At 48.9% G+C, this 27,922-nt stretch overlaps 3 protein-coding genes across 5 annotated transcripts in view; all 3 read left to right on the forward strand.

Moving 5' to 3' along the window:
- The window catches only part of LOC102192550 (striatin-like), a 31,617-nt gene extending 18,924 nt beyond the window's left edge, over nucleotides 1-12,693 (forward strand). The window contains exons 5-18 of one of the 3 annotated variants that reach the window (XM_005748553.1): nucleotides 1,747-1,917; nucleotides 1,994-2,123; nucleotides 2,846-3,008; nucleotides 4,745-4,858; nucleotides 5,905-6,048; nucleotides 6,129-6,265; nucleotides 6,499-6,674; nucleotides 8,042-8,089; nucleotides 8,193-8,314; nucleotides 8,402-8,569; nucleotides 8,697-8,837; nucleotides 9,367-9,468; nucleotides 9,552-9,638; nucleotides 9,934-12,693. In XM_005748553.1, coding sequence (XP_005748610.1) covers nucleotides 1,747-1,917; nucleotides 1,994-2,123; nucleotides 2,846-3,008; nucleotides 4,745-4,858; nucleotides 5,905-6,048; nucleotides 6,129-6,265; nucleotides 6,499-6,674; nucleotides 8,042-8,089; nucleotides 8,193-8,314; nucleotides 8,402-8,569; nucleotides 8,697-8,837; nucleotides 9,367-9,468; nucleotides 9,552-9,638; nucleotides 9,934-10,103 — 1,873 coding nt within the window. In that variant the 3' untranslated portion in view covers nucleotides 10,104-12,693. The remainder of the gene's footprint in view (nucleotides 1-1,746; nucleotides 1,918-1,993; nucleotides 2,124-2,845; nucleotides 3,009-4,744; nucleotides 4,859-5,904; nucleotides 6,049-6,128; nucleotides 6,266-6,498; nucleotides 6,675-8,041; nucleotides 8,090-8,192; nucleotides 8,315-8,401; nucleotides 8,570-8,696; nucleotides 8,838-9,366; nucleotides 9,469-9,551; nucleotides 9,639-9,933) is intronic. The other 2 variants (XM_005748554.1, XM_005748555.1) reach the window with 2 other exon arrangements.
- A 337-nt stretch (nucleotides 12,694-13,030) lies between these two features.
- Nucleotides 13,031-18,956, forward strand: btbd3a (BTB (POZ) domain containing 3a). The gene is made up of 5 exons (XM_005748556.1): nucleotides 13,031-13,202; nucleotides 13,525-13,746; nucleotides 14,057-14,147; nucleotides 16,171-16,289; nucleotides 16,370-18,956. The coding sequence occupies exons 2-5, from the start codon at nucleotides 13,607-13,609 to the stop codon at nucleotides 17,400-17,402; spliced, it is 1,383 nt and encodes a 460-aa protein (XP_005748613.1). The 5' UTR covers nucleotides 13,031-13,202; nucleotides 13,525-13,606; the 3' UTR covers nucleotides 17,403-18,956.
- A 1,502-nt stretch (nucleotides 18,957-20,458) lies between these two features.
- On the forward strand, nucleotides 20,459-25,341 carry acaa1 (acetyl-CoA acyltransferase 1). The gene is made up of 12 exons (XM_005748557.2): nucleotides 20,459-20,809; nucleotides 21,345-21,438; nucleotides 21,527-21,584; nucleotides 21,654-21,733; nucleotides 21,810-21,852; nucleotides 22,464-22,562; nucleotides 22,912-22,992; nucleotides 23,275-23,465; nucleotides 23,538-23,717; nucleotides 23,927-23,982; nucleotides 24,711-24,856; nucleotides 24,938-25,341. The coding sequence occupies exons 1-12, from the start codon at nucleotides 20,474-20,476 to the stop codon at nucleotides 25,011-25,013; spliced, it is 1,440 nt and encodes a 479-aa protein (XP_005748614.1). The 5' UTR covers nucleotides 20,459-20,473; the 3' UTR covers nucleotides 25,014-25,341.
- The last annotated feature ends 2,581 nt before the right edge of the window (nucleotides 25,342-27,922 follow it).

The raw sequence follows: 27,922 nt of genomic DNA on the forward strand, positions 1-27,922 counted from the left end.
CGCGCACGCGCAGACACACACGCCTTCAGACGTCCAGTGTGTCACAGGGCGGCTGTCTGTTTAAATGTTTCTCAGAGAGAAGCAGAAAGTCAATCGTCTTAATAGAGATTAACACTTGTAATGAGTGTGTGTGTGTGTGCGCGCGCGTGTGTGTGTGTGTGTCTGCGTGTGTCTGCGTGTGTCTGTGTGTGTGTGTGTGTGTGTACTTTCAATGAGAGACTATAAGAACATTTCATCACCAAAGACAAACAGGAACTAGATCTGCCTGCAGGTGGTGATGCGTTCACTGTCTGAAATATTACGCAGCCGCTCCATAAATCTGCGTTAAAACCTTTTCAGCACGAGTCAGTTTGGCTCACAGGCGAGAACAGTGAAAGTTAAAGTCCTCTGATCGTGCTGGAGAAACCTGACGGTGCATCCTCGTCACTGTCTTCACCAGCAGGTGGCGCCGTGTCTCTGCAGAACTCGGCGTTTTTGAGGCCGCGGGGCGTGATCGGACCGATCCACCGCTCCGACGCTTCTGTTAGCTCCTCAGACTCGTGCGTGTGTGCAGCTCTGTGTGTGTATGTGTGAGTGTTTGTGGTGACAGTGAATGGAGGATTGTGTGAGGCATCAAGACGTCCTGCGATCGGAGAGGCTGGTACAGATGGGAGGGAGGGAGGGAGGCTGAACTGTGTGAGAAACACACTGGGCGTTATTCAGGCCAGACCGCAGCGCTGCTCTCAGGTCAGCGGGGTCGAGGCTCGGTGCAGTACGGAGACTTAAATTGGAACTTTTTGAGTTTAGAGGAGCTTCGCCCGAGCGGTTTGTTCAATTCGGACTCAGTAAGTACAAAGAGGTTTGCTCCCACCGCAGGCAGCATCTTTCTTAAGATACTCTAAGGTCCTCCAGAACAGGCTGCAACTCGACTAACATCCTCTCTCCCCCTGCAGCAGACGCAGCTTTGACTGCAGATTTGAAATCTGACAAATAAATAAAATCAGAGGTTGTTCAGAGCTGCTCGAGCACAGTCAGGTGTGTTCTTCCTGTTTGTATGCTCGCACACCCTGACCCGCTCTCAGTGTCGGCCTGGTGTTGGAAACTGCTGCTGCCCTTTAAAGAAGCTGCTCTGTTCATAAACTTGTGGTCGGTCAGTGGGAACAGCGAGGCACGGCTGCTGCAGGAGGACACTCGGTATTCAGGAGTCCTCTAAAGATCAGGAGGACTTTTTTTCCCTCCTAATCTTCTTGACGAGCTGGTTTGTTAGTCCAACCTGCAGTCCTGCAGGTACAGGTGAGGTGGGATGACCCTCGACCCCATCTCACAGCTGGGTTACTCTGGAGACCTCCAGCTGTGGTACATCTGTTTGCACCTGCGGTGTTTCTTTAAGAGATGTGGCTGCAGGGTAACAAAGTAAGCCAAAGCTGCAGTTCCTCTAACGTCCACCAGAGGCAGCAGTGAGTCAGCCCCCGCAAGCTCTCGTGTTAAATCTTTAAGGCAGAAATAAACATGTTTGCAGCCTGATGTTTAAGTTTAAGGCTTAAAATATGGACGTCTGTTCGCGCTGTTACTGTCACCTTTCATAGCTCAGCTAAACGTTACCGTAGCCTCTCGATCTACAACAGTTTGGGTTCAGCTACCGTTCAGTTGTTTTAGAGAGCTGTTGGTCGTCTCGTACAGATCAGCTGAGATCAGCCACGTTAACCTCGTGGCTGCTGTCGCTCCCTCAGAAGCTCTCGCTGACCTCGTGTCCTGTCTCCGGCTCAGGTACCTACAGGAGGTCGGATACACGGACACCATCCTGGATGTGAAGTCTCAGAGGGTGAGGGCGCTGCTCGGTCTTGCCGGAGACACGGGAGACAAACCGTCAGACAAGAAAACTGAGCCGATGGTCAACGGCACCGAGCCGTCCTCGCTGAAGGACAGCGGCATGGTCAGGTACGACGCCAGGAGGTGAAATAAAAACGCCACACAGCAAAGCGTGCGTCGTTACAAAACCCCGTTTCTCCCGCAGTAAGCCCGACGTGTCCGACTCGGCCACCGTGCTGGAGGCCTTCAAGTTCATCGAGAGCGCCGCAGCAGAGTTCAGCGACGAGGACGAGGACAGCGAGGGGAGGGACAAAACCATCCTGGACCTGGCTGCAGTAAGAGGCTGACACACTCCCGTCATTTCACTTTTTCTTAATGTATGAGATTATTTTCACTCTCTGTAACTGTGGATGAAAGTGTGCATTCCCAGTTTCCACAGGGTCTCTGTGTGGCTGTGCCTGCAGGCCCCGATGAAGCCCGCTCACTGTGAGGAACGTGTTCCTGTGTGCTGACTGCTTCGTCTGTAACGGAGAGCACAGGAATGTCATTAGGATGTTCCTTATCTTACAAACGCGAGTAAACCACAGCTTTCAGTCTGTAAAAATCTGGAAACGGCACGTTTATGTTTTTCATGTCCAAACTGAGACCATGTGTGATTTTTAAGTAATAATATTGTCGTCATAAGAAGCATTTATGGAGCTCGTGTGGGTGCTGCAGGTGCTGCCCAGCCTGGAACTCCATCATCTCCACCATCATTGCTTGGGCTGCATATCTGTGAGCGCTCGCCTTCAGAGTAAAAGCTGAGCCTGTTGAAACGTGTGTGCTTCAGCAGTAAGACAAGGCTTTTACTTTGAAGGCGAATGTTCTTAAAATGGCAAATATTTACAGATTCGTCGGTGTCTTCTGGAGCAGGACGGTTTCCTCCTTGTAGCCACTTTGACGCGCCGACTGACAGCAGTCACGTTTCTCCCGGTGGCCGCTGCGTGACCTCCGGGCACGTGTAAAACTTAAAACCTGTAAACATCAGCTGTAAAAACGTGGCTTTACCTTTGCACAGATGGTGAGAAAGAAACACTCGTCAACGCCGTCTTCCACGACCTCTGACCTCAGCGATGACCTGGACACGGAGGAGGCGCTGAAGGGTTTTGATTTCTTGGCGAGTCCAGACGAGCTGGACGGATCGCCCGAGTCAAGGAGCGGGGATGACAGCGGCGAGTGGGGTGAGTCGCCCGATGGGTTTCAGAGCATCAGAACGTTAGCGAGTGAAGCTTTAACCACAGTGGTAAAAGACGACTCCAGAGTTCAGAGCGTGAATGCAGGAGGACCCGCAGTCGCGCCCTGTGGAACTCCAGTTTCCTGTCTACAGCGACCTGCAGGTCACTGCCAGATTTGAGGCAAACTTGACCTTTAGAAACTTTTCTTAATGTTAATAAGTTGGAGGAGTGAGGTTAGAAAGAGCAAACAGGAAGTGTCTTTGTTCTGGCAAGCATCCGTGCAGCACCTGTGAAAGCTGTGAGTTTAATTCTGATCGTTTTTAAACGAGTTTGTAATAAAGTTACGTTTCCGCTCTTTTTTGCAGACGTCTTTTTCGTGAAGGTAAAACAAACCGAAGCTCGTCCTGACCCGCCGTCCTCTGTGTTTACATAAAGAAACCCTTTTTCTGCTGTTGCTTAGCAACCGGTCCAGTGTCATTCGGCCAATGACTGAGAGCTCCCCACGCGCTCGGTGAGTCAACACTCGAGTCGAGATAGTAAAGGAGCGCTGACTCAGTGCAGCGGGTCTCACCGCAGTGCTGTGTGCTCACGGCGTGAAAGGCCGCAGCGCCGAGCTTCGTCTCCGCTTTAACGCCGTTTCCATCTTGAAGTCTGTGACGCTGCCTCCGCCTTCACACTGAGATATTACAGCAGCCGAGCGCAGATAAAACCCGTTTGGCTGCTCGGTTAGGATGGAGCTGCCCGTCTCAGCTCCATCGTCCTCTCACCTTTCATTCAGCTCGCCGTTACCATGGCAGCTTCCGTCACTGCACGCTTATCTGTGGAGCCTGGTGTGCCCTTTGACCTTGTACAGATAATGCTTGTCCCCATCAGACTGCTTCTACAGCTGTGGAACTGCGCCCCCTACAGCGGAGGAGAGGAAGAGTCCGAACAGCCGGTTTACTGTTTAAAATGTAGAAGCTCATGAACAGAAGAAGGTGAATAACTGCAGGATTAACAGGAAACAGAATGAACTGACTGCGTCTCGACTCTCATGGTTTTTTACAGAAAGCATCCTTTATAGTCTCATAACTTGAGCGTGAAAAACACCTTTAAGCTGTTCAGACGGCGCAGATCAACTCGCTGCATCACGATGTGAATGTTTGATTTCTCTGATGATTCACTGGAGGAAATGTGAAAAAAGCGCGTTCACGCTTTCAGCTTCACGTGGGACGAAGCGTCCAGCTGATTCCTTCTGGGTCTGAGTGAAAAACATCGTTAATCCTGGACCCGCTCGTACAGACACAGATTCAGCACATTTTTAAAGTTGATGTAAGACGGTGAGCAGATTCTGTGAGGTCGCCTTCGTCTTTAGTTGAGGTTATCTGGGATGAATGGTACAGGAGGAATCTTTGCATCCTTCTCGCCTGTAGGAGGCGCTCAACTCGCTGCCTCTGCAGCCGTCGTCGTGTTTCCGCGGGACGCGGTTAGCCGAGGTTTCACAGGAGGGAGGGACCGCTGGCCTGGCTCTGCACACGTGTGTAAAGCACAGGGGGCGCCATAGAGCGAGGTCAGCTGAGAGATGAAAGCGACAGCGTAGCTGGGCTACCCCCGTCTGTCTGAGGTTCCTCGCTCGTCATCACGTCTCCCTCAGGGATGGATTTGAACTGTACTGCAGCCAGACACTCACAACATGTTTCTGCCTCCCCTCCCTCCCTTCTCCTCACTACCCTCCTCCCCGCCTTCTCCCCTCCGTCCTGTAGAGAAGGAAGAGCAGTCTCCTCTGGGTGAAATGGCCTGGGATGTGGACCAGGGGCTGATAGCCCAGCTCAAGGAGCAGTACAGGAAGGAACGCAAGGGCAAGAAGGGGGTGAAGAGTAAGTCGTGCTGCAGGCCTGTGCTTCATCCTCCCTCCTCACCCTCTTTACCTTTTGTTCCCCTCACCCTCTTCCTGTAATAATAAACTATTTATTCTCTTTTCCACCTCTAAGTTTTCCCTCCTCACATCACCTCAGTCCCATCACTGGTCCTCTGTGTGTCACATGTTAGATGGCAGCTTTGTTATTTGGGAAATCTCATTGGAGGATTCGCCTCCACCCTCTGTTTGGTTTTCTGAATGAATCTGTCGTAGCATCCAACCGTTTCAAGGGTCAGTTAGGAGGCTGTATACAAAAGATGAACAGTTGAGGGACGACAGTTAGCTGAGGTGAAGTCTAGCAGACAGCTAGCAGCTGCAGGTGACAGTCAAAGAGGCCACGCCCCTCTCTCAGAGAGCTCAAACAGTTTGTGTATCAGGCTGTAAACACGTTTGTTTCTGCTGTAAAGTTTGAACACGAGTCTGTGGGGACTGACTCACTGCTGCCTCTGCTGCATGTTAGAGGAACTGCAGTCACTGAGGCGTGGCGCTCTGGTTGTGCTGGAGCGTAAGACGGTGGAGTGGAAGGTTTTAAGACCTGAGCCGCTTTAATGCTCACGCCGTCCAGATGTGCAGATACCACAGTGTCCTCCTTCACAGCTGGACCATCAGTGTGCTTTTCAAACTGAGATGATTTGTAGGAAACTTTATTGCGCTGTGGAAACTGCGCCCTGGTTTGCGTCAGGTTATGTTCTTTGGGTTATCTTCAGGTTTTTTTACTTCCTGTTGGTTTCCGTCCGTGCTCGTGTTGCGATGGCAGCGACTCGCCTGCATCGTGTCGCCGTCTGTCCGGCAGGTTTCTGTCCTTCCTGCTCTTCGCGCGTCTTCTTTGTTTCTCTGCTTTTGTTTGCCATCGATGCCTCGCAGAGCCGCTGCCGCTCCTTCTTTCCATCTTCACGTTTCACGTTTTATTTTTCATCTCTCCCTCCAAACGTCGTTGTTCTCCCGCCTTCATCGGGCTTCCTGTCCCCTCCTCATCCTCTCTCGTCTCTCTTCTTCCTCCTGCAGGACCAAACCGGTCTAAGCTGCAGGACATGCTGGCTAACCTGCGGGACGCCGAGGACCTGCCCTCCATGCAGCCGGCCGTGACGCCCCCCTCTCGGTCGAGCGTGCCCAGGCTGAACGAGCACGAAGTCGGACGCCCCGATGACGGTAGCCCTCCCTCCGTCTCGGCTCAGCGGTCATGTGTGAGTGACGTGAATGTTCAAACGTTTCCTGTTTCCGTCCTGCAGAGGCGATGACGTTCCTGCCGTCGTCGGGGAAGTCGTTCATTCTGGGCAGAGTGGACGAGGCGGTTTCTAACGAGCTCGGATTGGGAGAGCTGGCCGGACTGACCGTCGCTAACGAGGCCGAGGGCCTGATGTACGACGTGAGTAACGTTAACCTGTCACAGGCTGCTTCAGGCCACGCCCCCTCGTGGACATAATCCCAGAAAGAAAAGATGAAGAGCAGCGAGTAAAACCTGATTCCACTCGTGGTTTGTTTTGTTTTGAATATTCAAGGAGTGTTTCCACAGTGCTCCTGCACCCTGACATAGAGCTCCGCCCCCACAGCTGATTCTAACCTATCAGAGAGCTTAATGAGACCTTTTCCCTCCCTCAGATCGCCAACAACAAAGATGCTCTGAGGAAGACGTGGAACCCGAAGTTTACCCTGCGGAGCCACTTTGACTCGGTGCGCAGTCTGGCCTTCCACCCGATGGAGCCGGTTCTGGTCACCGCCTCCGAGGATCACACCCTCAAACTGTGGAACCTCCAGAAGACGGCGCCCGCCAAGAAGTGAGACTCCACGTTTTGCCATCACACACGTATTCTATGAAACAGGGCAGGGACAGCTCAGTAGGCAGAGTGGTTGTGTAGAGTGGGCCCATGATTGGAAGGTCGGGGTTCGACTCCACTGAACGGCGGCGGTCCCCCTGAGCGAGATACCGCCCCTGAAGTTGAAAACGCTCTGAGAGGGACTGCTGGCCTGGCTCGTGGATCCAAATGTAGACTCTGCTAACGTAGCTTTGCATGATTCCTCAAAATAATCCTCCTCTGATTATGATCCTGAGCCTCGGGTTATCCCCTCTGTGAAACGAGCTGTTGTAGCTCCTCTCCCGTTAACCCTTTAAGACCTGCCATAGAACCAAGTCCGCCAGAGCTTATATTATATGTTTACCTGCTGTGGAGCCATTTCAAGGTGATATACATCAATACAACCATTATAGCCCAAATTGTAATAATATGTCTGCATTAAGTGCATAGTAATTACATAAATTGCAAAAAACTGCAATAAACTACAAAAAAATTGAAAATCGTTTTTGTTTTTTTAACATATATTTCTAGTTAGAGAAATTTAAGAGGCTTATCCCTCAAAACTGTAAATACAAAAAAGTTGCACAAACTAGTTTTTGAGTGTCTTCATAATTTTTGAAATACACCAATTTTTATACACTGCAGGAAAAACGCAAATAAATATTATAGTGCAAATTTGCAAAATAACAGCATATGCATCAAAATAAACTATTTCCAGCAGTGCAATATGAGTCCTCAGCATCCCAGAAACGACACAGAAAGTCATAAAGTCAAACATAAGTTTTAAAAACACAAGTATAGGCTCATAAGGCCACGATGGTAAAAAACTACATTTCCGCAAAATGACGTCACTTCCAGTTTTGGGCAGGTCATGGCGGACATGCGATAGTTCACGCTGATAGACGTAGGAAGTGTTACAAACAGCTGATCGATCGGCAAAGCCTGTTTCTGGAATATTATGTTTTTGTTGCTGCAAGTGCTTTTTATGATGTTTTTGCAAAGCTGTATGTGGAAGGAAACCATGACCGAGGACAAGCTGATGGCATCAGAGGTAAGTACAACTCCTCCGGTTTCATATGCAAAACATTTTTTATTGCGCTAGCTACGTGGTTGCAGAGCTACCGGGATTTAAAAATAGTTACGCAAAACCGAGCGTGCTGCTCCGACCGGCTCTAAAGGGTTAAGCAAACTTTCCTCTGATTGGCTGCCCCTCACAAACAGAAGGTTTAAACTGCAGTTGGGCGGGGCTTCTGTGGCATCGTGCAGTCTGCAGCCTGAGCTGATGTTACAGGACAAACGAACACGGCTTTTAGAAGCCGGCGGTCTCACTCCTCTGCTTCGGTCCTCAGGTGCGCGGCGTTGGACGTGGAGCCCATCTACACATTCCGAGCCCACAGGTGAGCGTGGGAGCGTTCCCAGCACCGCCCACCTTCAGCCCGACTCCGTTCATGCGGTCATAAAACCAACGTAAGTGTCTGTCATTCTGGTTTCGTCCTGTAGCGGAGCCGTGTTGTGCGTCACCATGAGCTCGAGCGGCGAGCAGTGCTTCAGCGGGGGCGTAGACGGCACCATTCAGAGCTGGAACACCCCCAACCCCAACATCGACCCCTACGACTCGTATGGTACGACCCGGCTCCTCCCAGCACACGCCTTCGTCGTGCTCTGTGTTCACATCTTCACGTGAGGATTTGCTCTCGTTTCCTCTGCAGAGTCGTCCGTCCTGCGGGGGGCGCTGTGCGGTCACACGGACGCGGTGTGGGGTGTGGTCTACAGCTCGGCTCACCGCCGCCTCCTCTCCTGCTCGGCCGACGGGACGGTGCGGCTGTGGAGCGCCGCTGACACCTCGCCATCTCTCGCTGTTTTCAACGAGCGAGGAGGTAAGAGAACATCTGTGAGAACATCTGCACCGCAGCTTCAAGGAGGCGCAGTTTTATGTCCCTTTAGTTACTCCTTGAGGAGGAGGAGCTTAAGTGGCGCTGTGCTGAGTCTCTGCCTCTCTCTCAGAGCTCGGAGTCCCGACCTCGGTCGACCTGGTGAGCAGCGAGCCGGCTCACATGGTGACGTCCTTCGACACCGGACACATCGGACTCTTCAACATGGAGACGCAGCAGCTCGTCCTGAAGCTGGAGTCGGCCGGTCCTCCAGGTACGACCACGAGCTCGGCGAGTATTTACAACCCGAGAACAAAGAGCGTGAATAAAAACAGACATTTTACTCACGACAGACACGCATGTTCAAACTGAGGAAACGAACCGTCCGCGTGTCCACGTGAGTCTGTTTATCCCCGATCATGTGACCGACCTCCTGACACCCGATCAGCTGCTGAGGGCTCCTCCGGCCGTCTCTTTCTAAAAATGTCTCCGCTCCGTTTTCTTTCTTCTGCTGTGAGTAAAATCTGAGTTTACGACGTTTGTTTTGCTCGTCACTCTGCGTCCCAACGGCGTTTGCAGAGCTCCGCCTCTAAATCACGTTCACCAATGAGCAGGATGAAGCTTCAGATGTGTCGACGAGAAGTTCGCAGAGACTTTCGTTTGTGCGTCTGCCAGTTAATTCTGCTGCCGTTTCGAAGCGTCGTCGGTGTCACGGCGCCGTCCGCAGGCCGAGCTGATGCTCTGACGCTTACACGTATTTACTGCTAATGTTCTCCTTCCTCCTCACGCCCGCCTCCACGCAGAAGCTCCCTGCAAGATCAACAAAGTGCTGAGCCATCCCACGCTGCCGATCACCATCACCGCTCAGGAGGACCGCCACATCCAGTTCTTCGATAACAACACAGGTACGCCGTGACGTGTCCTCAGCTTCGCTTCTTTCGTTGCCTCGCAGATCAAATTTAAACTTTAACCGTGTTTCAAACTGAAGGTAAGCTCATCCACGCCATGGTCGCCCACCTGGACGCTGTCACCAGTCTCGCTGTGGATCCAAACGGCCTTTACCTCATGTCAGGAAGTAAGTATCCGAGCGCACGCCAGCTGGCACATCCCATAATATTATCAGACTTTATAAAGAGCCTACGGGTACTTCCTGTATTTATTATTTTCACTCTAAGAGCTCTGGAGTAAAACGCGCTGTTCTCACAGCCGAGCCAATCACAGCATCAGGAAACCAGGAAGTGTCCGTTTATGATGAAAAACACAAACGTATCCATGTAACAACAATAACAATCGTTTGTTTGTCCTGTAATGGCCTCCATCTTTATTTACAGTGCTGCTCTGTGCTGATTGGCTGTCTCTCTTCCCGTCAGGTCACGACTGCTCGATCCGTCTGTGGAACATGGAGAGTAAAACCTGCATCCAGGAGTTCACAGCACATCGTAAGAAGTTCGAGGAGTCCATCCACGACGTGGCGTTCCATCCCACCAAGTGCTACATCGGCAGCGCCGGGGCCGACGCGCTCGCCAAAGTCTTCGTATGACCTGAATGTGGTCAGCTGACCGCCCCGACGTTCTCGGTGGGGTTCTTATTTTTGGACAGATGGAGGTCGCTTCCTCTGCAGAAGGTGACCCCACTCAATCACCCCCACGCCCCCCCCTTTAAGATTCTTCTCATGTTAAGCCCCGCCCCCTGCTGGACTCGGGCTGGCCCGGATCCACAAAACAAACTGACCTCTGAGTGAGGGGAAGAAGTTATCACGCGGGAGGCCGCGGCGTGCGTCCTCCCTCGAACAGCTCCGGGCTCGCCGCAGACGTCTCATCGTAACGTGCCTTCTTTCTGTCGGACGCTCAGAAGAAACCCGAGACGCCGGAGACGAGTCGGGACGGGGAGGTGATGGCGGCCAAGTTTAACCTTCACACGACCTCCGTTTGTTAGTCTGTCCGTCCTGAGCTGAGCGGCGGCGAGGACAGTCCTGGATCTGTCCCCGCCTTTAATGTGCTCCACCTGAGCCGCGATGACCTGGCGCTCGGTGGGAAGCAACATTAAAGAGAATTGGCGCCTGATTGGCTCCAACCCCAAACATCCGAACATGAAGGTCCTCACTGCACTCTGCAGAGTCCACGCCATGAGGTGGAGAGGGCGGGGTTAACCTGAGAGGGCGCCACCTGCTGGGACTGAGCAGTAATCCTTCACTGGACAACAGACGCCGTTTGGCTGCACCTGAGCTCTGATGGGGTTTCTTTGGCTCCTCCCAGACGCTGCTCATCGATCTCTGATCCGCTGAGCGCTCTGTTCTAAACCCTGAGCGGCGCTAACAGGGACTTTTTGGGAAACCTCACCTGGAAGGTTCTCCTCACTCACTCACGGGTTGTAAGATATGTGGCTGCTTTTGTGGGCGTGACCCTGCGGCGACGCTTTTCTCCCCAGAAATCAAACGGATCGGCCCGGACGCCTCCGACTCATCCCGACGCCTGCTGTTGCTAATGCTAATTACCTTCTTGTAACATACCTGAGTAACACCTGTGCTGCGCCCTCAGATCTGCTTTCCAGCTCGGTTTGTGCGCCGTGAGGCGGATCTTTTTTATTCTGTTTTACTTGAACGTGTCGTTTCTTATTTTCGGGGTTTCTGCTGATGTTTTAACGACTTCTGTGTTTTTTAACCAAACGCATCGTCTCAGAAAGCAGCTGCTTCCCATCGTGGTGTGAAACGGTCGGCGTGTACAAAGACTTAACAGATATATGTGTGTACAGTTTTAGGTATTAAAGCAAATCTATTTATTAACTGGTGTAAAGAGTGTGTTTAGGGCGGTTTCAACGGGTCTGTGAGCAGAAAGTTCAAACGTTGAGTGTTTCCTGTAAACTCGTGTGGAGCATGAATGCAGTCTGTGCAGAGACGTGAACGCTTCCTGTAGAAGCTTTTTATCCACGACTTTCACCTGTACCTGCACGCGTCTGTGTTCAAGGCTGTTTTCAAAAGTTTTGTCCGCGATACGAGTTTCAAACCAACTTCCTGTTTGGTTTCCAAAGTAAGGGCATATCCACACAGTTGGCTGATTTCTGCATTAAAATGAATCAATTCAATTCGTTTTTGTTTTTTTCTTCCATAAAAGGAAGTTGTGGACGTTTTCAATCCTTACTGCCTCATCCCGTTAAACAAAAACAACTCATCGGTTTGACAGATTGTAGAGCGTCTGCGTCGTGTAGTCGTGTGTTGAAGAAAACAAACGTTTGATGGTTTTCAGCTTCTTAAATGTCTCAGTCTTTTCTCAGTGACGACAGCACAGCTTTAGATTGAACACGTGTGATGGCAGCTTTTATTTTTATGTTGCAAAGTTGCCAAAAACATTCAGTAGTTTGTTGAAAATGATGTTCGGCTGCCCGCTGAGAGCAACGTGGAGTCAGCGCTGAGTTCCTAAATGGTTCAGAAGTTTAAAGATTTGTACTAATCTGCACAGACGCCGCTCGCTCACTTATGAAGCTTCTGTTGCCCAAAATTACTTTCAGTTTGTCGTCAGTCTTTCATACGTCTTCATCTGGATGAACTGAAGACTTTCAGCTTCACAGAGTGTAACTGATTAAATTTGCTCTCCTTCTTGTTCTGTTCTGCCGGGTTTTCTCTCAGCGCTGACAGAAACCTGCAGAGCAAAACAAGCAGACTCACACTGGAGCACATTTATGATATTTCTCAGTCTGGTGGAGCAACAACAGGTTTCAGAGTGTGAGTTTTGACAAAGTGCACAAAATGTATTTATTTTAATTTGCTTCCATCATATCTTTAGTTTATTTTAAAGCTGAATAAAAATGAATCCTGACTCCTTTAACAGAGGCCAACATGTCCTCCTGTAACCACGTCTCATTTCTTCCTCTTCGGTGATAAACTCGGGGACGCGGCTCCGTCTCTGTGCAGTGTTTGCAGATGAAATCTGTGAGCTGAACTCCAGACTGAATCCTGCCTGTAAACTGTGGATGTGTTTTATTGTGAAACTGCAGGAGGGACGACGGGAGCTGCTCGGGCTGTACATACAGTTCACACACTGTGTTTTGTGTTTTGGCTTTTTTGTGTCTTTTTGCCTTCAGAGTGGGAGAGTGACAGATTTATCAGTAACAATAAAGAAATATGTTGTATATCATCCTGCGTGGTTTCATTGTTGTTTTCTAAGTGTTGACGGGAACTAGAGACTGAAAAACAACACTCTGAAGTCGGTCAGTTTAGTTTCTCTCAGATTATCACATAGGTTTGGGTTTTTTTAAGATTTTCTGCTATCTTATTGGTTGATTTCTTGTTTATCTAAGTCTCGACCACTATAATTATTATTGACCAGACTCTGTAGTTAGACTGGCTATCAATTATTTTTATTATTTTATGTAATAAATATTAACAGTTTTAAGCTGCTTGTTAAAGGTTTAGAAACCAGGTTTTTAAGCAGCGCTGGTCCGCCAGGTGGCGCTCATTCGCCTTCAGGCTGGATTCCCAAACGGAAACGAAGAAGCCTCTGTGTGGCGCTGCTGCGCTCTGATTGGCTGACAGGCCTGCGGCTCCTGCGGGTAAACAAGAGCTGCTCCGCTAAACGCACAAAAAAGCAACACACCGTGTTTTATGAGGAGGAAATAATTGAAAGCACATCTGTGCGGCTTTACGGTGAGTGTTAACGCACCGATTTAACAAACGGCTGAAGTTTAGAAGCGAAATGAACTTTTTAAAGTGGCAAATAACTCAGTTAGCTTAGCATAAACCTGCTAACAAACGGAACACGTTTATAAGATGAGTTTTTATTTTGGACTCCGGGGTCGGGCTGCCTGCTCACACCGGTTCGGGGTTTTACTGCTGCAGATTTGTCATTTGTTGTCGCTTTTATTGAAACACTTGGTGAAAGTATCGAGATGTGTTTGGCTGTGCTAATGTTAGCTCCGCGCAGCTAAAATCCTGCGGGTTTTAAGCAGACTCTGGTTTCTCTTCCCAGCGCTCCTCTTCTCCTTTCCGGCCTCCAGTGGCACCGGCTCCCGGGGCTGCCATGAGCGGGTTCGCGGTCTGACTGCAGGACGATGGCTGCGGAGCTGTTTCCCACCAAGAAGCTGGTCCCGGCCGCCTCCGTGCAGCAGTACCAGCAGCAGAACCTCAACAACAACAACACCAGCATCACCAGCTGTAACTGGCAGGGCCTGTACCCCACCATCAGAGAGAGGTGGGTGTGTGGAGGAGGCCGAGATCCAGCACTAGAGAGAAAGGATTAAAATTCTCTCCGAAAAAGCCAGCAGCGGAATTTAAAAAGCAAAAGACTTTTTAAAAATTACTTTAAAATGCTCGGCTGCAAGAATGTGAGAGCCCCGAGAACGGGTCCTGGATGTTTAGTTCACCCTCAATCATCATGCAGCTTTCTCAGACACACATCCAGCATTTCTGTATTTGAAAGATGAGTTTGCAGGTCTGACAGGTTGCTCCTGCTTTGGTGTCTTTTCATTAAGCGAACCCTCAAAACTGCTGTGTTCTTATAGGAATTCAGTCATGTTCAACAATGAGATGATGGCAGATGTTCACTTTGTCGTGGGACCACCGGGGGGGACGCAGCGGGTGCCCGGACACAAGGTAACGCAAACACTCGACAGTTTCAGAGCACAGAAGATTCTGCTCAGCACTCACAACCAGCTCGCTCCTCAGGCAGCTTTATCAACTCTAATGCTTTCAGCTGAGTCTCTGCAAACGTTAGGACATCACCGCCTGAAGGTCAGAAATACAGTGAGGAGCACAGACTGGTCTCAGTAAGATCTCAGAGCAGACTGAATAAGGACATCTGTGGTCACATGATTCTAGCTAAAGACTCAGCTGATTTCTGAACACTGGAGCGATCAGTAGTTAATGAAAGGCTGTCGCGGTTTAGCAGAAACCATGTTCGCATGGAGCTGACTATAAAACCAGAATATCACAGCAACACAATAACAACAAACAGCTTCAAGGAGGTTCGGGAAAGAATGGCTGCAAAAGAAGACAAAAATTCATTCACAAATGTCCAGACCATATGAAAAAACAAGTCCTTTAACATGCGTTGGGTCATTAACCCACTGAACCAGGTTAAGAGTCCGTTAAAGCGAGGAAGTCTTTAGCAAAGGGGTCATCCTTACAGCAACTGTGTATGATAAAATCACCGACAATGAGAACACAACCAAATTTAAAAAGAACCGAACCTAGGAGATCAGCAAAGTCCGTGATAAAACATTTGCTATATTTAGGCGGTCGGTAAACCACCACGCAGAGTGTGGTCATGGATGCAGTCATCTCCGAGGCTACGCCGCCACTCCTACCAGTAATCCTTGGTGAGCTAAAAGCGACACAATCCGATGGAAGAAGATCGGAAAAAAGGATGAACTCACCAGGACAAATCCAGGTTTCAGTCAGGAATAAAGCATCAATCTCGTTAGTGGAGAGGAAGTCGTTTAAGAGAAAGGTCTTATTGACCAGCGACCTGACATTGAGCAATGCCATCCGTATCCTAGGGGCTAAATCGCCACGGGTGGTGCGTCGTAGGACACTTAGGTTGCTTCAGCAAAATCCGCGTTGGAGCGATGTTATCCAAACCCGAGCAGGAAAACATGCCACAGGAAGGGCAGGGTAAGCTTCATGGTCAGCCGAGCAGATCCAACGGTGGGTGAGCAACTTAGCATCAGAGCGCTCCTGCAAGGAGGGAAAGAAGATCAAATGTCCAGGCTGGCATGTGGGTAGCCTGTGGCTCTGGCTTTAAAGTAGACCCTGAGGCGAACGCGACGGCCGCTCCTTCTACCGCGTTTCCTGTAGCGTTTCTTGGTTAGGAAGAGGTAGGTGGAAGAAGCCGGTCGGAGGGTCCGGTCAGGGCGGGCTGGCGTCGCCCAGATTCCAGCAAGGATCAGCCCGAGACGAATGGGAGAGTCTTAAATTTAAAAGTGTTTGCCTGTCGTATGTAATCAGTGCTCAGCCATTAGATGAGCATACAACTAAAAGGATCAAAAATACAATGCCAAGGTCCATAAAAGAGCGTAGAACAGATACAGCCTTGATCTGCATGTGAACACCAGGCTGTGTCAAATCACTCAGTGAACAGTTTGTCTTTAATCAGAATGTAGAGCATTCGGAGATCAGGACATCTATGAATTAAAGTTTGGTTTGATTTCTGACTGCATGCTAAAGTATCCGTGGGCAACATACCAAGTTTCTCCCCGAAGCATCCGTCAGAGTGTAAATGTTAGCTAGAAAGCACTTAAGAGGGGGGAGGGTGAATGTTGTATAAAGCGCTTTGAGTTCTGCGCTTTAACCAGATCTAGCATCACTGGCTCCAGTGTTTACTCGCCATAAGCCTTCAGCTGCTCCACGCCTCGTGTCTGAAACTCGCCACCACTTCACCCCCGTCAGCTAGACTCAGTTTAAATCTCAGCACATCAGCATCATGTTTTTTGTTATTCCTGGAAGTTTATAATATTGTTTTTTATTGGTAATTAAAGTAACCACGAGTGTTGTGAAAGGATATAAAATGCAGTTGTGGTTCTCCTGTTCTTTGAGCTTTGATAATCTCAGGGCGTTGTTGTGTTCAAAGTGTAACTCTCGACTCTGACATCGTCCTCGTTGTTCTCTGTTCTGGCAGTACGTCCTGGCTGTCGGCAGCTCCGTCTTCCACGCCATGTTCTACGGCGAGCTGGCCGAGGATCAGGACGAGATCCGCATCCCCGACGTAGAACCACCGTCCTTCCTCGCCATGTTGAAGTGCGTCAACCTTTGATTTTGTTTACCTCGTTACACAAACACCTGACCGCTCACCCACAACCGTGCCTTTGCCTCCGCAGGTACATCTACTGCGATGAGATCGACCTTTGCGCCGACACGGTGCTCGCCACCCTCTATGCTGCCAAGAAGTACATCGTACCTCATCTGGCACGAGCCTGCGTCAACTTCCTGGAGACCAGCCTGAGTGCAAAGAACGCCTGCGTGCTGCTGTCGCAGAGCTGCTTGTTCGAGGAACCCGACCTGACGCAGCGCTGCTGGGAGGTGATTGACGCGCAGGCCGAGCTCGCGCTGCGCTCTGAGGGTTTTTGCGACATCGACGTTCAGACGCTGGAGAGCATTCTGCGGCGGGAAACGCTCAACGCCAAAGAGATGGTGGTGTTCGAGGCAGCGCTGAACTGGGCCGAGGCCGAGTGTCAGAGGCAGGATTTGCCGCCAACCATCGAGAACAAGCGCCTGGTGCTGGGTAAGGCCATCTACCTGATCCGCATCCCCGCCATGGCGCTGGAGGACTTTGCCAACGGGGCGGCGCAGTCTGGCGTGCTCACGCTCAACGAGACCAATGACATCTTCCTGTGGTACACCGCGGCCAACAAGCCCGATCTGCTGTTCTGCACCAAACCGCGTAAAGGCCTGTCGCCGCAACGCTGCCACCGCTTCCAGTCTTGCGCTTACAGGAGCAACCAGTGGCGGTACCGAGGTCGCTGCGACAGCATCCAGTTCGCGGTCGACAAGCGCGTCTTCATCGCTGGCTTCGGCCTGTACGGCTCCAGCTGCGGCTCGGCCGAATATAACGCCAAGATTGAGCTGAAGCGCCAGGGCGTACCGATGGCCCAGCGCATCATCAAGTACTTCTCCGACGGCTCGAGCAGCACCTTCCCCGTGTCGTTCGAGTACCCGGTGCAGATCGAGCCGGACACTTTCTACACCGCCAGCGTGGTGCTGGACGGCAACGAGCTGAGCTACTTCGGCCAGGAGGGCATGACCGAGGTGCAGTGTGGGAAAGTGACCTTCCAGTTCCAGTGCTCTTCCGACAGCACCAACGGCACTGGCGTGCAGGGAGGCCAGATCCCCGAGCTCATCTTCTACGCCTGACGGGCGGAACGGAGGGCGCCGCAGAGATTCCTGCTTCACTGCCATGTTGACTTTAAAGCTGTGGAGTTCTCAGGAAGTTGCCGAAGGAAAGACGGACTCGCTGAGCCTCAAAGACGGAACGACGACGACTCGATGGAAACATGAAGAAACAAGAAGACGTCCCTCCAACGCTGCCTGTGTTCATCGTCTCCGTTACGTAGGAGTTGGAAGAAAAGACGATGGCTTCAGGTTGGTCGGGACTACTTTCAGTGGCAGATTAATCCACAGCTGTCAGCAGACATCACACTACAAACACCTGTGCAATCCTGTCTGAAAGCCCCGTTTAAAGGTCTTATGTTAGTCTGTTCAGTCCACAGAACCACAGAGGACTTCCACAAGCTGTCGATCATATCTATTGATTAAACACTAAAACTACAATCAATCAGATATTCAGGTCACCAGATAAAAGCAAGTACAGACGAGTGTGTTTGCTTTTAAAAGCGACTGAGATGATCGAACACATCTTTTATTACTCACGGTGGACGTTAACCAGATAATTAAAGAGACACAAGCAGTGATTTGACTTTGTGTGGCTGCAGTCTGAATGTGAACATCAGCTCTGAAGCAGGAGGACAATGTGTTCCCTGTAGTCTGATTCAGCTGTTTGTGGGAGTTTTTCCTCTGAGCTCTGTCACGGCTGTCAGGATATTTCGCTCTCTGATCTGGTTCCTGAGCGTTTGATATAAACATTCACCAGCTCAGCTCCGCGCGACTTTAAAATCCTGAAATTCTGCTCCAGATGTTTTCACCTGAACTGTTTCTCTGTTCCACCCTCATGTTCTTGGGAAGCTTTATTACGGTTCAGGTCTCACTGCGCCCTCTTGTGGTGCCGACTGGTATTACACGACAGCCCTGTTTGAGCTTCAGCACAGCTGTGTTGGCCTCAGTCACAGCATCTGTTCGTTTCTGCTGAACGCTTTGTTCGTTTTAGGTTTTAAACTTTGTTTTTAAACACAGGAATTTCCAATAATACCTTTTGGTGCAAACGTGCCATAAATAAATAAATAAACAAATGCAACTGTTTTATTTTGGTCGGTCAGACAGTTTCTTCTCCTGGAGCAGAGCTTTAAGATTTTTCAGGAACTTGGGGACTTCTTCCAAACATAAACTGGGAGGACTGGGCGAGCAGCGTCTCTGAAGGTTTTCAGTTTGTTGCCTTAAAGAAAACATTTGAATTTAATAAAATTTGTAAAAGTGAGATTCTTAAACATTCCTGCTGTTGATGAAGGAATCAAAGTTTTATTTTAGTTTGTGTTCGTGGACGGTTCATCACATTCCTGATTTTCTGTTTCTGATTTGTTTGAAGCAATTAAAAGGACGTTTCACTGAAATGTTCCTGTGATTTTAACTCTATTTAAGTTGTTTGTAGTTTAAAATCCTCGGGCTCTTACTTTGAAAATCACATGTGTACCTATGTTATCCTAGGTTTTTGTTGAAGGTGTGTAAATGGATTTCTGTGACAGACACTACTCGTCTTCCTCTTTTTCTTTGGGTAATCTGAAAAATTAATTTTTTTAATTATTTTTTTTGATCGTAGACGAAGACAAAGTTTGTTTGTTTGTTTGTTTCCTGTCGTCTGTTTCAGCCAGAATGTGCAGTGAGTCGGCGGCCTTATCGATGTGTTACTGTGACACATTTGGAAATAAAAGGTTTGATGGATTTTTTTCTGAGTCTGTTTTTGTCTCACGCTGAAAAAAATCCCATCTGAACGTTTCAGAGGGAAGAAATGATTCCAGCGAGTCTGTGAATGAAAAATGTAATAAATTCACATAAAAATGGAATTTTACTGCATTTCCAGTAACTTTGATTTGATAAACGAATCAAACCAAAGTTTGTGCAAGAAAGCACAAATGAAATTTGAAGTAAGAAAAATGTTTTCTGATTAAATAAATTATGAAAAAATTTCATTCGTAGTTTACTTTTTATCAAATATTTTCTGGTAACTTTCAGGCAGGAACAGGAGGTCATGAAATCCAAACTTTGAAAGAAAGAATCCAGTTTATTTCACATGATTACAGATTACAAACATCAACATAACAGCTTCAAATTCTGACGTTTTTCCAAAATGTTTGGGAAACGAGAAAAACGAAAACTTCTATACATTAAAAATGACAAACGTAAAGAGTAAAAATGGTTAAATACTGAATGAAATCATAAATAATCTGACCTTTGGCTCGATGTGAATCAACAAAGATTTACCCTCAATGTTTCTACATATAATAACGTGTTATAACTTATAATAACGCTTTTCTGTCACCTGGTGAAATATGCTGACGACACAGTCACTGCTGTCAGGCCCTCACAGCACCACGGGCCACGAGTTTGTAGAGAGGTGTGACAGCTCCAAACTTGAATGTGAGCAAAACCAAAGAGAGGCGTCGCCCAGAGGGGAGGCATTGAAATGCGGTGGTGACCTTCTCCAGCAGGCAGAGGGATCTGGCTGCTTCAGTCACGGGAAGCCAGTGGAGGTAGCTGAGGAGTACAAATACCTGGGAACCATCTTTGACAACCTCCTGAGATTCTCTGCAAACACAGAGGAGATTCTCAGGAGGTGCCACCAATGGCTACACCTCCTTAGGAAACTCAACTCCTTTGGAGTCAGCACAGCCATCATGATGACTTTTTACGATGCCTTCCTGGAAAGCATCATGACCTTCTCCATCAGCTGCTGGTTCCACTCCATCAGCCTTCATACAGGAACAGACTGCAGCACACTGCATCAGTGTGCTCTACAGTCATCGGCCTGTCAGAACTGGCAGGTTTTCAGCCAACAGGCCTCAGACAGGCAGCCAAAATCATCAACGACCCCTCTCACATTCTTCCCCCCGCATTTCAATGCCTCCCCTCTGGGCGACGCCTCCGCTGCATTTCCTGCAGGACCGAGAGGAGGAGCGCCACCTTTGTTATTATCTCACTCTTATTGCCTGTTTATGCCCTGGCCTTATCTTCATCGACATGCTGCTCTGTCGTATCTTAATTGGGGATAATTAAAATTTTCTGATTCTTTTCGTCTGACCTGATAAATCCGCTGCATGCGCGCGCACTGTTTGTCCCTCCGCTCCTCCCGTCCTGGCTTTACGAACCCGGATGTTGTTGGAGCGGACTCTGGGTTCAGAGTCCAGTCTGGAGCCGAACTCCGCTCCGCGAGTCTCCTCTCAGCTCCTCGCTGCTCCTCCGCCGTCATGCACAGGCTGAAGATCATTTCCGGACACCTGCGTCCCGGCGGCTCGTCGAACTTCAGGCGGGACTTACGGAGGTCGGACTGCGACTCGGCGACAGCGGCGAGCAGTCGCAGCTCCCCGGAGGACGTGGTGGTGGTTCACGGCCGCAGGACCGCGATCGGAAAGGCCAAAAGGGGAGGCTTTAAGGTGAGTGCAGGTTACCTGCCAGCTGTGGCGAAGGTGAGGCCAGAAAACCACGAAGTTTGCTTTACGGCCGTTTTTACGGTGATTTTCACTGGTTTTAAGCTGCAGTTCCGAGGAAACTTAATATGACGCCCAGTTAAGTCTCTTTATCATTAATCTTACTTTTTATTTCAGATGATTTTCTTTAGACGCGCTTTATTTAAGCAGGCGGCTTTAGGTTCAGAGCAGCTGTTTGATCAGTTTTCTATTTAGAAACAACGTTTACATGGATGTAAATACAAAGAAAATTCTCACAACAGTGTTTTATATATAAATTATTTGAATGTGTTGTTTGATATCACGCAGATTATTTTCTGTGAGGCTGACAGCGTGTGGTCAGGATGACCTTTGACCTCCAGTCACAGCGCCTCACTTTATTAATATTTTTAAGGTTGAAATTCGGGCTCAAAGTTTAAACGTGTTTTGCTGTGGTGGGATCTTTCTTTCTTTTCTGCTTTGCTGTGAATAAAGTCCTGTTTAACTCTTTCCGCACCTCCAGGACACCACGCCTGACGAGCTGCTGAGCGCCGTGATGTCGGCCGTGCTGAAGGACGTCGGACTGTCGCCTGAGCGGCTGGGAGACGTCTGTGTGGGTGAGGCTTTGTCCTTCGCGTCTGCTCTGATGTGTCGGCTGACTCACCTGTCTGCAGGTAGGTGAAGATGTAACCTCTGTCTGTTCAGGTAACGTGCTCCAGCCCGGCGCCGGCGCACTGATGGCCCGAGTGGCTCACTTCCTCAGGTGAGTCTGACGCCTCTGACTCTCTCCTGCTGTTTGTCTGCGCTCCTCACCGCTCCGTCCTCCTTTCAGCGGCTTCCCTGAGTCGGTGCCCGTCTACACGGTGAACCGGCAGTGCTCCTCCGGCCTGCAGGCGCTCTTTAACGTAGCAGGTAACGCCGCCGTGCTCCCACTAACCCAACCGCCCGGTTTTTACCCGAATAACCGAATTCTGACCCGTGTGTGCAGGAGCCATCAGGAGCAGAGCCATCGACCTCGGCCTCGCCTGCGGGTGGGTTTAACACTCGATCCAGATGTTGTTAAAAAATTAAAAAGTAAAGCTGAGAGTTTTAAACATGAAGAATATTTTTCATGTAAACAGGTGAAGTTTAATTTTTTTAAATAAACACACATAATGAACTATTTTACTTTTCTTAGCTAATTTCTGACATGTACTATGCCATCGATGTACGGAGGCCCAGTTCTGCCAATAGTTACCTCATAATTCATTAAAATGTTTATTATAAACAGTGAGTGAGTAGATGGTCGTGGTTTTAAAAAGTCCAAATGTGTTTTCTTCCTCTAAAAATTCTTATTTGAAATAAAATTAAGGAGTCAGGAAAATTACAGGTTAGACACAAACAGTTAATTTAGATCTCTTTGAACTTTAATCTGACATAATAATAATAATAATATCTGAATTTATAAAAAGTCACATTTGATTTAAAAACTAAACACAAATTGATCAAAAGTACATTAAAGTATGTGGACATACCATAATAATCCTGAGCAGATCACAGTCATGGTCATACACTGGGATTAAGCTCCTATGGCAGCGTGTGGACATTTTAACAGTTTTTATGACACACTGACAGAAGTGATGCGTTTCCTGTTTGTTTGCAGCGTGGAGAGCATGTCGCTGCGAGGGATCGGTAACCCGGGCGACCTGAGCTCCAGGCTGATGGACAACGACAAAGCCAGAGACTGCATCATTCCCATGGGGTGAGACGCTTTATAATTCCAGATGTTGTTTATGATCGTCGACGCGCCGAGCATCGGCGAATCAGATTGTAGATCCTGTCCAGCTGAAAGGAGGACGTTTCATAATTTATTGTTCCTGATTTCGCTGATAAACACTAATTCTTCTCACACAGTGCTGCATGTGTGAGCAGACGTTCTGATCATAACCAGCTGCAGAATTTATCCTGAAGTGATTCAAAAATGAGTCGCGTCACTCCTGACAGGCGTCACTTTGTTGGTTACCGTCTATAAAAAGCTGAAATATGACTCCCAGCTGAAATGTTAACGGTTATTTTTGTCTTAACTGAGACGTGTCGTGTTTGTTCTGCAGCATCACGTCGGAGAACGTGGCAGAGAGGTTTGGCGTCTCCAGAGAGACGCAGGACGCCTTCGCGCTCCGCTCCCAGCAGAAGTAAGAACGTCTCAGCAACACGCAAGAATCTCCTGCTCCATATTTTCACTCCGCGCGTGACATAAATAATCCACTCGGTCCATCCCCACTTTAAGGCCAGCCCCCTTTAACTTTCCTCTGATTGGCTGCCTGGAAGCTTCTGTCCCCTCTTCTGTGACATCACAGAGATGCAAGAGCAGAAAAAACTTGAGTGTTTAGAGCAGCCAAGTCAAACAAACTGACGCATGTTTAGGATTGTTTCTGTTTCCATTGCAACCAAATCCCGGTCCTTCCTCCACACAGTGCGGCGCGGGCGCAGAGGGCGGGTCTGTTCGACCACGAGATCGTCCCCGTTACCACCAAGTTTGTGGACGACGAGGGCAAAGAGCGTCAGGTGACGGTCAGCAGAGACGAGGGCGTGAGACCGGGGACGACGCTGGAGGGGCTCGCCAAACTGCGGCCGGCCTTCAAGCCCGACGGCAGCACCACAGCAGGTCAGAGTGCGGGCGGGGCCGCAGAATGAATCTCGCTCGGCCGTCAGGAGCTCACGTGCTCGTTTGTCTCAGGTAACTCCAGCCAGGTGAGCGACGGCGCGGCGGCCGTCCTGATCGGTCGCAGGTCTGCGGTCGAGGCGCTGGGTCTCCCGGTGCTGGGGGTCCTGAGGGCCAGCGCGGTGGTGGGCGTCCCTCCTGATGTGATGGGCATCGGACCGGCGTACGCCATCCCGGCAGCGCTGCAGCAGGCAGGTAGGAAGTGTTTGTACGCCGACGTGTCCTCCTTCAGATTAAGATTCATGAAAGACGTAATTAACCCAGAGATCTTTGTTCCAGTATCGTTAGCATGTTTCCTACAGGTTCCTGCCTCCTCCTAAAGCTGGGAGGCGGGGCTTAGCTCACCCGTGAACGTGGAGGAAAGTGTGAGTTTGTCCAACATGTCTGAGTTCTTCTCTCTGCAGGACTCTCTGTGGCGGATATCGATGTGTTTGAAATTAACGAGGCCTTTGCAAGTCAGGTGAGTTCAGAGACGACGTATCGCTTCAGGCAGGTAGCTACTCTCCTCAAACTAACACTCCTGCCAGCAGGGGGCAGCATGTGAGTCTATATGTGTGTGTGTGTATAAACTCAATCCCTTTTTTAGTCTTATTGACGGGTCGCACACTGGCGTGGTGGGCAGCACGGTTGCACCACAGCGAGAAGGCGGGGCCTCTCCGTGTGGAGTCTCTGTCTGTGGGGGTTCTCTCCGGCTTCCTCCCACAGTCCAAACAGTCAGTGGGTTAACTGGTGATTCTAAATTGCCCATAGGTGTGCGTGTGAATGGTTGTTTGTCTCTCTGTGTTGGTGGTGGATTGGCCACCTGTCCAGGGTGACCCCGCCTCTTGCCCTATGGTAGCTTGGATAGGCTGTTAAGGATACGTGGAAGAGAATGGATGGATGGTCTTACTGACCAATCAGAGTCAAGCATGATAACATTGTTTTTAAATAAATATCACAGTGACTCTGTGCGCCACCTTGTGGTACAGTGTTGCAGTACGGCCCGAGTTCAGCTTCAGTCAGTATCTCTTTAACACAGTACAGATAAAGTATGAAGTCATCAAAGCGTTTCCACATGCAGGAATTTACCCTTTGACCTCTCAGTCTCCAGACTTTGTTCATTTGCTTTTGTCTTTTTAAATAAAGATTATCCCTTTAACCTTTGGCCCCCACCTCTGTCTCGCTGCTGGTGGTGGCGTTTCCTCTCAGGCGGTGTACAGCGTGGAGAAGCTGGGGATCCCGCCGGAGAAGGTGAATCCGAACGGTGGCGCCATCGCTCTGGGTCACCCTCTGGGCTGCACCGGCGCCCGGCAGGTGGTGACGCTGCTCAACGAGCTCAAGCGCAGAGGCAGGAGGTCGGTGTCAACGGTCACGCGTTCGCCTCCTCATACGTTTGAAAACGTGTTCTCACTGTCGCCCTCTTGTGTTCCCCGCAGGGCGTACGGCGTTGTGTCCATGTGCATCGGGACCGGGATGGGAGCTGCCGCCGTCTTTGAATACCCCGGAGCGTAGCTGCTCAGACTGACCCGTCGCCTGAAACGCATCGATCAGTCGAGGCCCGTCACGTGACCAATGGAGTCGCTTCTGTCTCGGTCGCCCTTCATGTTAAACTGTTGGAACATTTCTAACTGCAGCCTTTGTTTCCTGATGATTGATCATTGATAAATCAGCAAAGACCAATAACTCACATTTACTTCCTGCCAGCTGAGCTGCTCAGCACGACTGTGACATTCAGAGCTGCATCAGGTTCAGGTGTCTCAGTGACGCTCTGAAGGACCGATCCAAACCAGTGACTCTGCCTGTAATCTCTGTAAGAATAAAACATTTCCACATCACCTGATGTCTCTGAGGTCTCGACTGTTTAGACTTCAAACACTGTCCTGTTTCGTGGTGTTCTCTTACCACCAGGGTGCGCCGTTAGTGAAACGTCACAGTTTTCACACTGAAGCATCATGGAGGTCTCGTGTTTATTCTCGCCACCTCTGAGGTGGATGTGATCAGCCTGGGAGGAGCAGGTAACTTGGCAACGACGGGCAAGTCCTAGCAGCGTGACTCTGAAGTGCTGGACTGTATGTTTGTAGGTTTTCTCCCCAACAAACAACAATGTCGACGAAACGTTTTGCGCCATCAAAGGCAGCTGTGCAGCAGCACCTGAAAGGCAGAGGACGATGCTAACCATCGCACAAAAAGTTGGACTTCTAGCTCTCGCCATGCTAAGGGAAGGTAGAAGTTACTGTTCTTGCTTCCTCTACTTCCGTACCACTGATTCAATGTTGAATTCTCTGCAGCTGCTCTACTCTCATGTTCTGGACCTGAAAACAGGGTTTGACCTTTGGTTTCATCCTATAATACTGGACTCATTTTTCTACGTAGGTTTGAACTTTGAGAGTTTAAACAAGAAAGAAAAGTGTGACAATGTTCACGTCTGTCTGAGAAAAGAGTATAAAGTGTGCAGTGAGGGGGTTGACAGCCTTAAAACATCTATAATCATTGTAAAAAATAAAGTTGGCTACTTCGCGGATTTCACCTATCGCGGCTTATTTTTGGAGCGTAACTCCTGCGATAAACGAGGGACCGCTGTACCACCCTACCAAGTCTCCTGCCCTTTGACCCCCAAATTTTCTTGATCCGTCTCTGTCTTGAAAGAGTATTTGTCAAACAGCTAACAGATCATCTGCAGAGGAATGGCTTATTTGAAGAGTTTCAGTCAGGTTTCAGAGCCCAGCACAGAAACTGCATTGCTGTCATCTCCCTTCTGATGTCTTAGTTCTTCGCTGCGATTTTACTTTGAAATTCAGGTTAAAGGAAAGACTGACTGGGATGTAGGAGTGGCCACAGAGTCGATCAACAGGACAAAGAGCATGTCAGTGAGCCCCGAGGACGGTCTCTGGACTGTGTGGCTGAGAGATGGAAGTGAGTACAAAGCTTGTGCCGCCCCTCCGGTCCGTCTCTGTCTCCGGTCTGGTCCTCAGAAGGTGGGGGTGTTTGTGGACTATGAGGAGGGTCTGGTCTCCTTCTATGACGTAGATGCTGCAGCTCTGATCTACTCGTTCACTGGCTGCTCCTTCACAGAGAAGCTCCACCCACATTTCAGTCCCGAGCTTAATGATGATGGTACAAACTCTGCACCACTGATCATCTGTCCTGTCAATCAAACTGAGTAGAGCTAAGAATTTTTACTTTATTAACAGATTACTTTATATTATGATTATTGTATATTACATAATTATATCTTTTTCTTTTGAAAGAGAAACATGAAACTGATATTTTAATTAATCAAGGAGAAGGCAAATAAAAAATCTAACCAAGTATTTAAATAATGAAAAATAATTTTTGAAAAGTAATTTGTGCTCCAATTTTCTCCACTGTTATGGGATCTTAAAGCGTTCACACAAACAGTTGGTCTTTGTGAGGTTTACTTTGCCTTTGCAGGCCAAAAACAACATAAAGGGGAGCAGCCTGCAGGCTGTTTGACTAATAAGACTGAGAATCATTTACAGAGACGAGTTCTCTGCACAACGTGGTCACAGAACACAGTCAGCATACAAGAGATTAAACAGAGATAGAATATGATCCTGTGGAGCGCATACAGGTCAGGCTGAGGAGATCAGAAACTGTCCCATTACAACACATCGAAGATTTCCAGTAGCACCAGTGTAACAACATTGTATATTAAGAAAATTACAGACAAACATTTAGCTGGTTTAAGGGGTCATGTGGGCAGTTATGATAGTGTAGTGTGGAAAGGTTTGACTAATGATTTTAAACTTACTGGTTTTTCCAAATGTCATATTGTGGTAAGTGAAAGTTTAAAGCAATGTTATATTTTAGCTTTCATATGACTTTATTTTTCCAGCTGTGGTCAGTGATCTGAAGTTGCTGTTTCATGTCCATAAACATGATGAAGTACATTTATATTTTATTGTTATTATTTAGCAAAAACTGATTGTAAAACAAAACTAAATGGAATCTAAAGATGTGACAAATGTGTAAATAAACACTAATGTTAAAATGAGTGAGCAGTGATTTCCCATCTACCGGCTCTAGCTGGGATAGGCTGCAGCCCCCCAGCGACCCCGACAAGGAAAAGTGGAAGAATATGGATGGGACAATGATTCCTTTGATGATTTGAGTAACAAATACTGAGAAGGAAAAATGTGTTTCATACACCAACAGTGTGAGCAAACTCTCATGGTGTATGTTGGTGAATTACAATTACATATATTTGGTGTTATTATTAACCTCTGTCTCTCTTCCACAGCATGTCTTTATCCTGTCTTCCTTCTCTCACCACAACCAATCACAGCAGATGTCCCCGCCCCTCCCTGAGCCTGGTTCTGTCGGAGGTTTCTTCCTGTTAAAAGGGAGTTTTTCCTTCCCACTGTCGCCAAAGTGCTGCTCATAGGGGGTCATATGATTGT

The sequence above is a fragment of the Pundamilia nyererei genome, unplaced genomic scaffold (genome assembly GCF_000239375.1).
Source record: "Pundamilia nyererei isolate P.nyererei 1_Seehausen unplaced genomic scaffold, PunNye1.0 scaffold00225, whole genome shotgun sequence".
Taxonomy (NCBI): Eukaryota; Metazoa; Chordata; class Actinopteri; order Cichliformes; family Cichlidae; genus Pundamilia; species Pundamilia nyererei.

What these genes read in the sequence shown, in the direction of transcription:
- acaa1 (XM_005748557.2), top strand. Translation starts at nt 20,474, where the DNA reads ATGCGCGCGCACTGTTTGTCCCTCCGCTCCTCCCGTCCTGGCTTTACG. An exon ending in GCTGGGAGACGTCTGTGTGG is followed by an intron (nt 21,439 to 21,526) that starts GTGAGGCTTTGT and finishes CTGTCTGTTCAG; the next exon opens with GTAACGTGCTCCAGCCCGGC. An exon ending in GGCAGCGCTGCAGCAGGCAG is followed by an intron (nt 23,718 to 23,926) that starts GTAGGAAGTGTT and finishes TTCTCTCTGCAG; the next exon opens with GACTCTCTGTGGCGGATATC.
- btbd3a (XM_005748556.1), top strand. Translation starts at nt 13,607, where the DNA reads ATGGCTGCGGAGCTGTTTCCCACCAAGAAGCTGGTCCCGGCCGCCTCC. An exon ending in TACCCCACCATCAGAGAGAG is followed by an intron (nt 13,747 to 14,056) that starts GTGGGTGTGTGG and finishes GTGTTCTTATAG; the next exon opens with GAATTCAGTCATGTTCAACA. An exon ending in TCCTTCCTCGCCATGTTGAA is followed by an intron (nt 16,290 to 16,369) that starts GTGCGTCAACCT and finishes TTGCCTCCGCAG; the next exon opens with GTACATCTACTGCGATGAGA.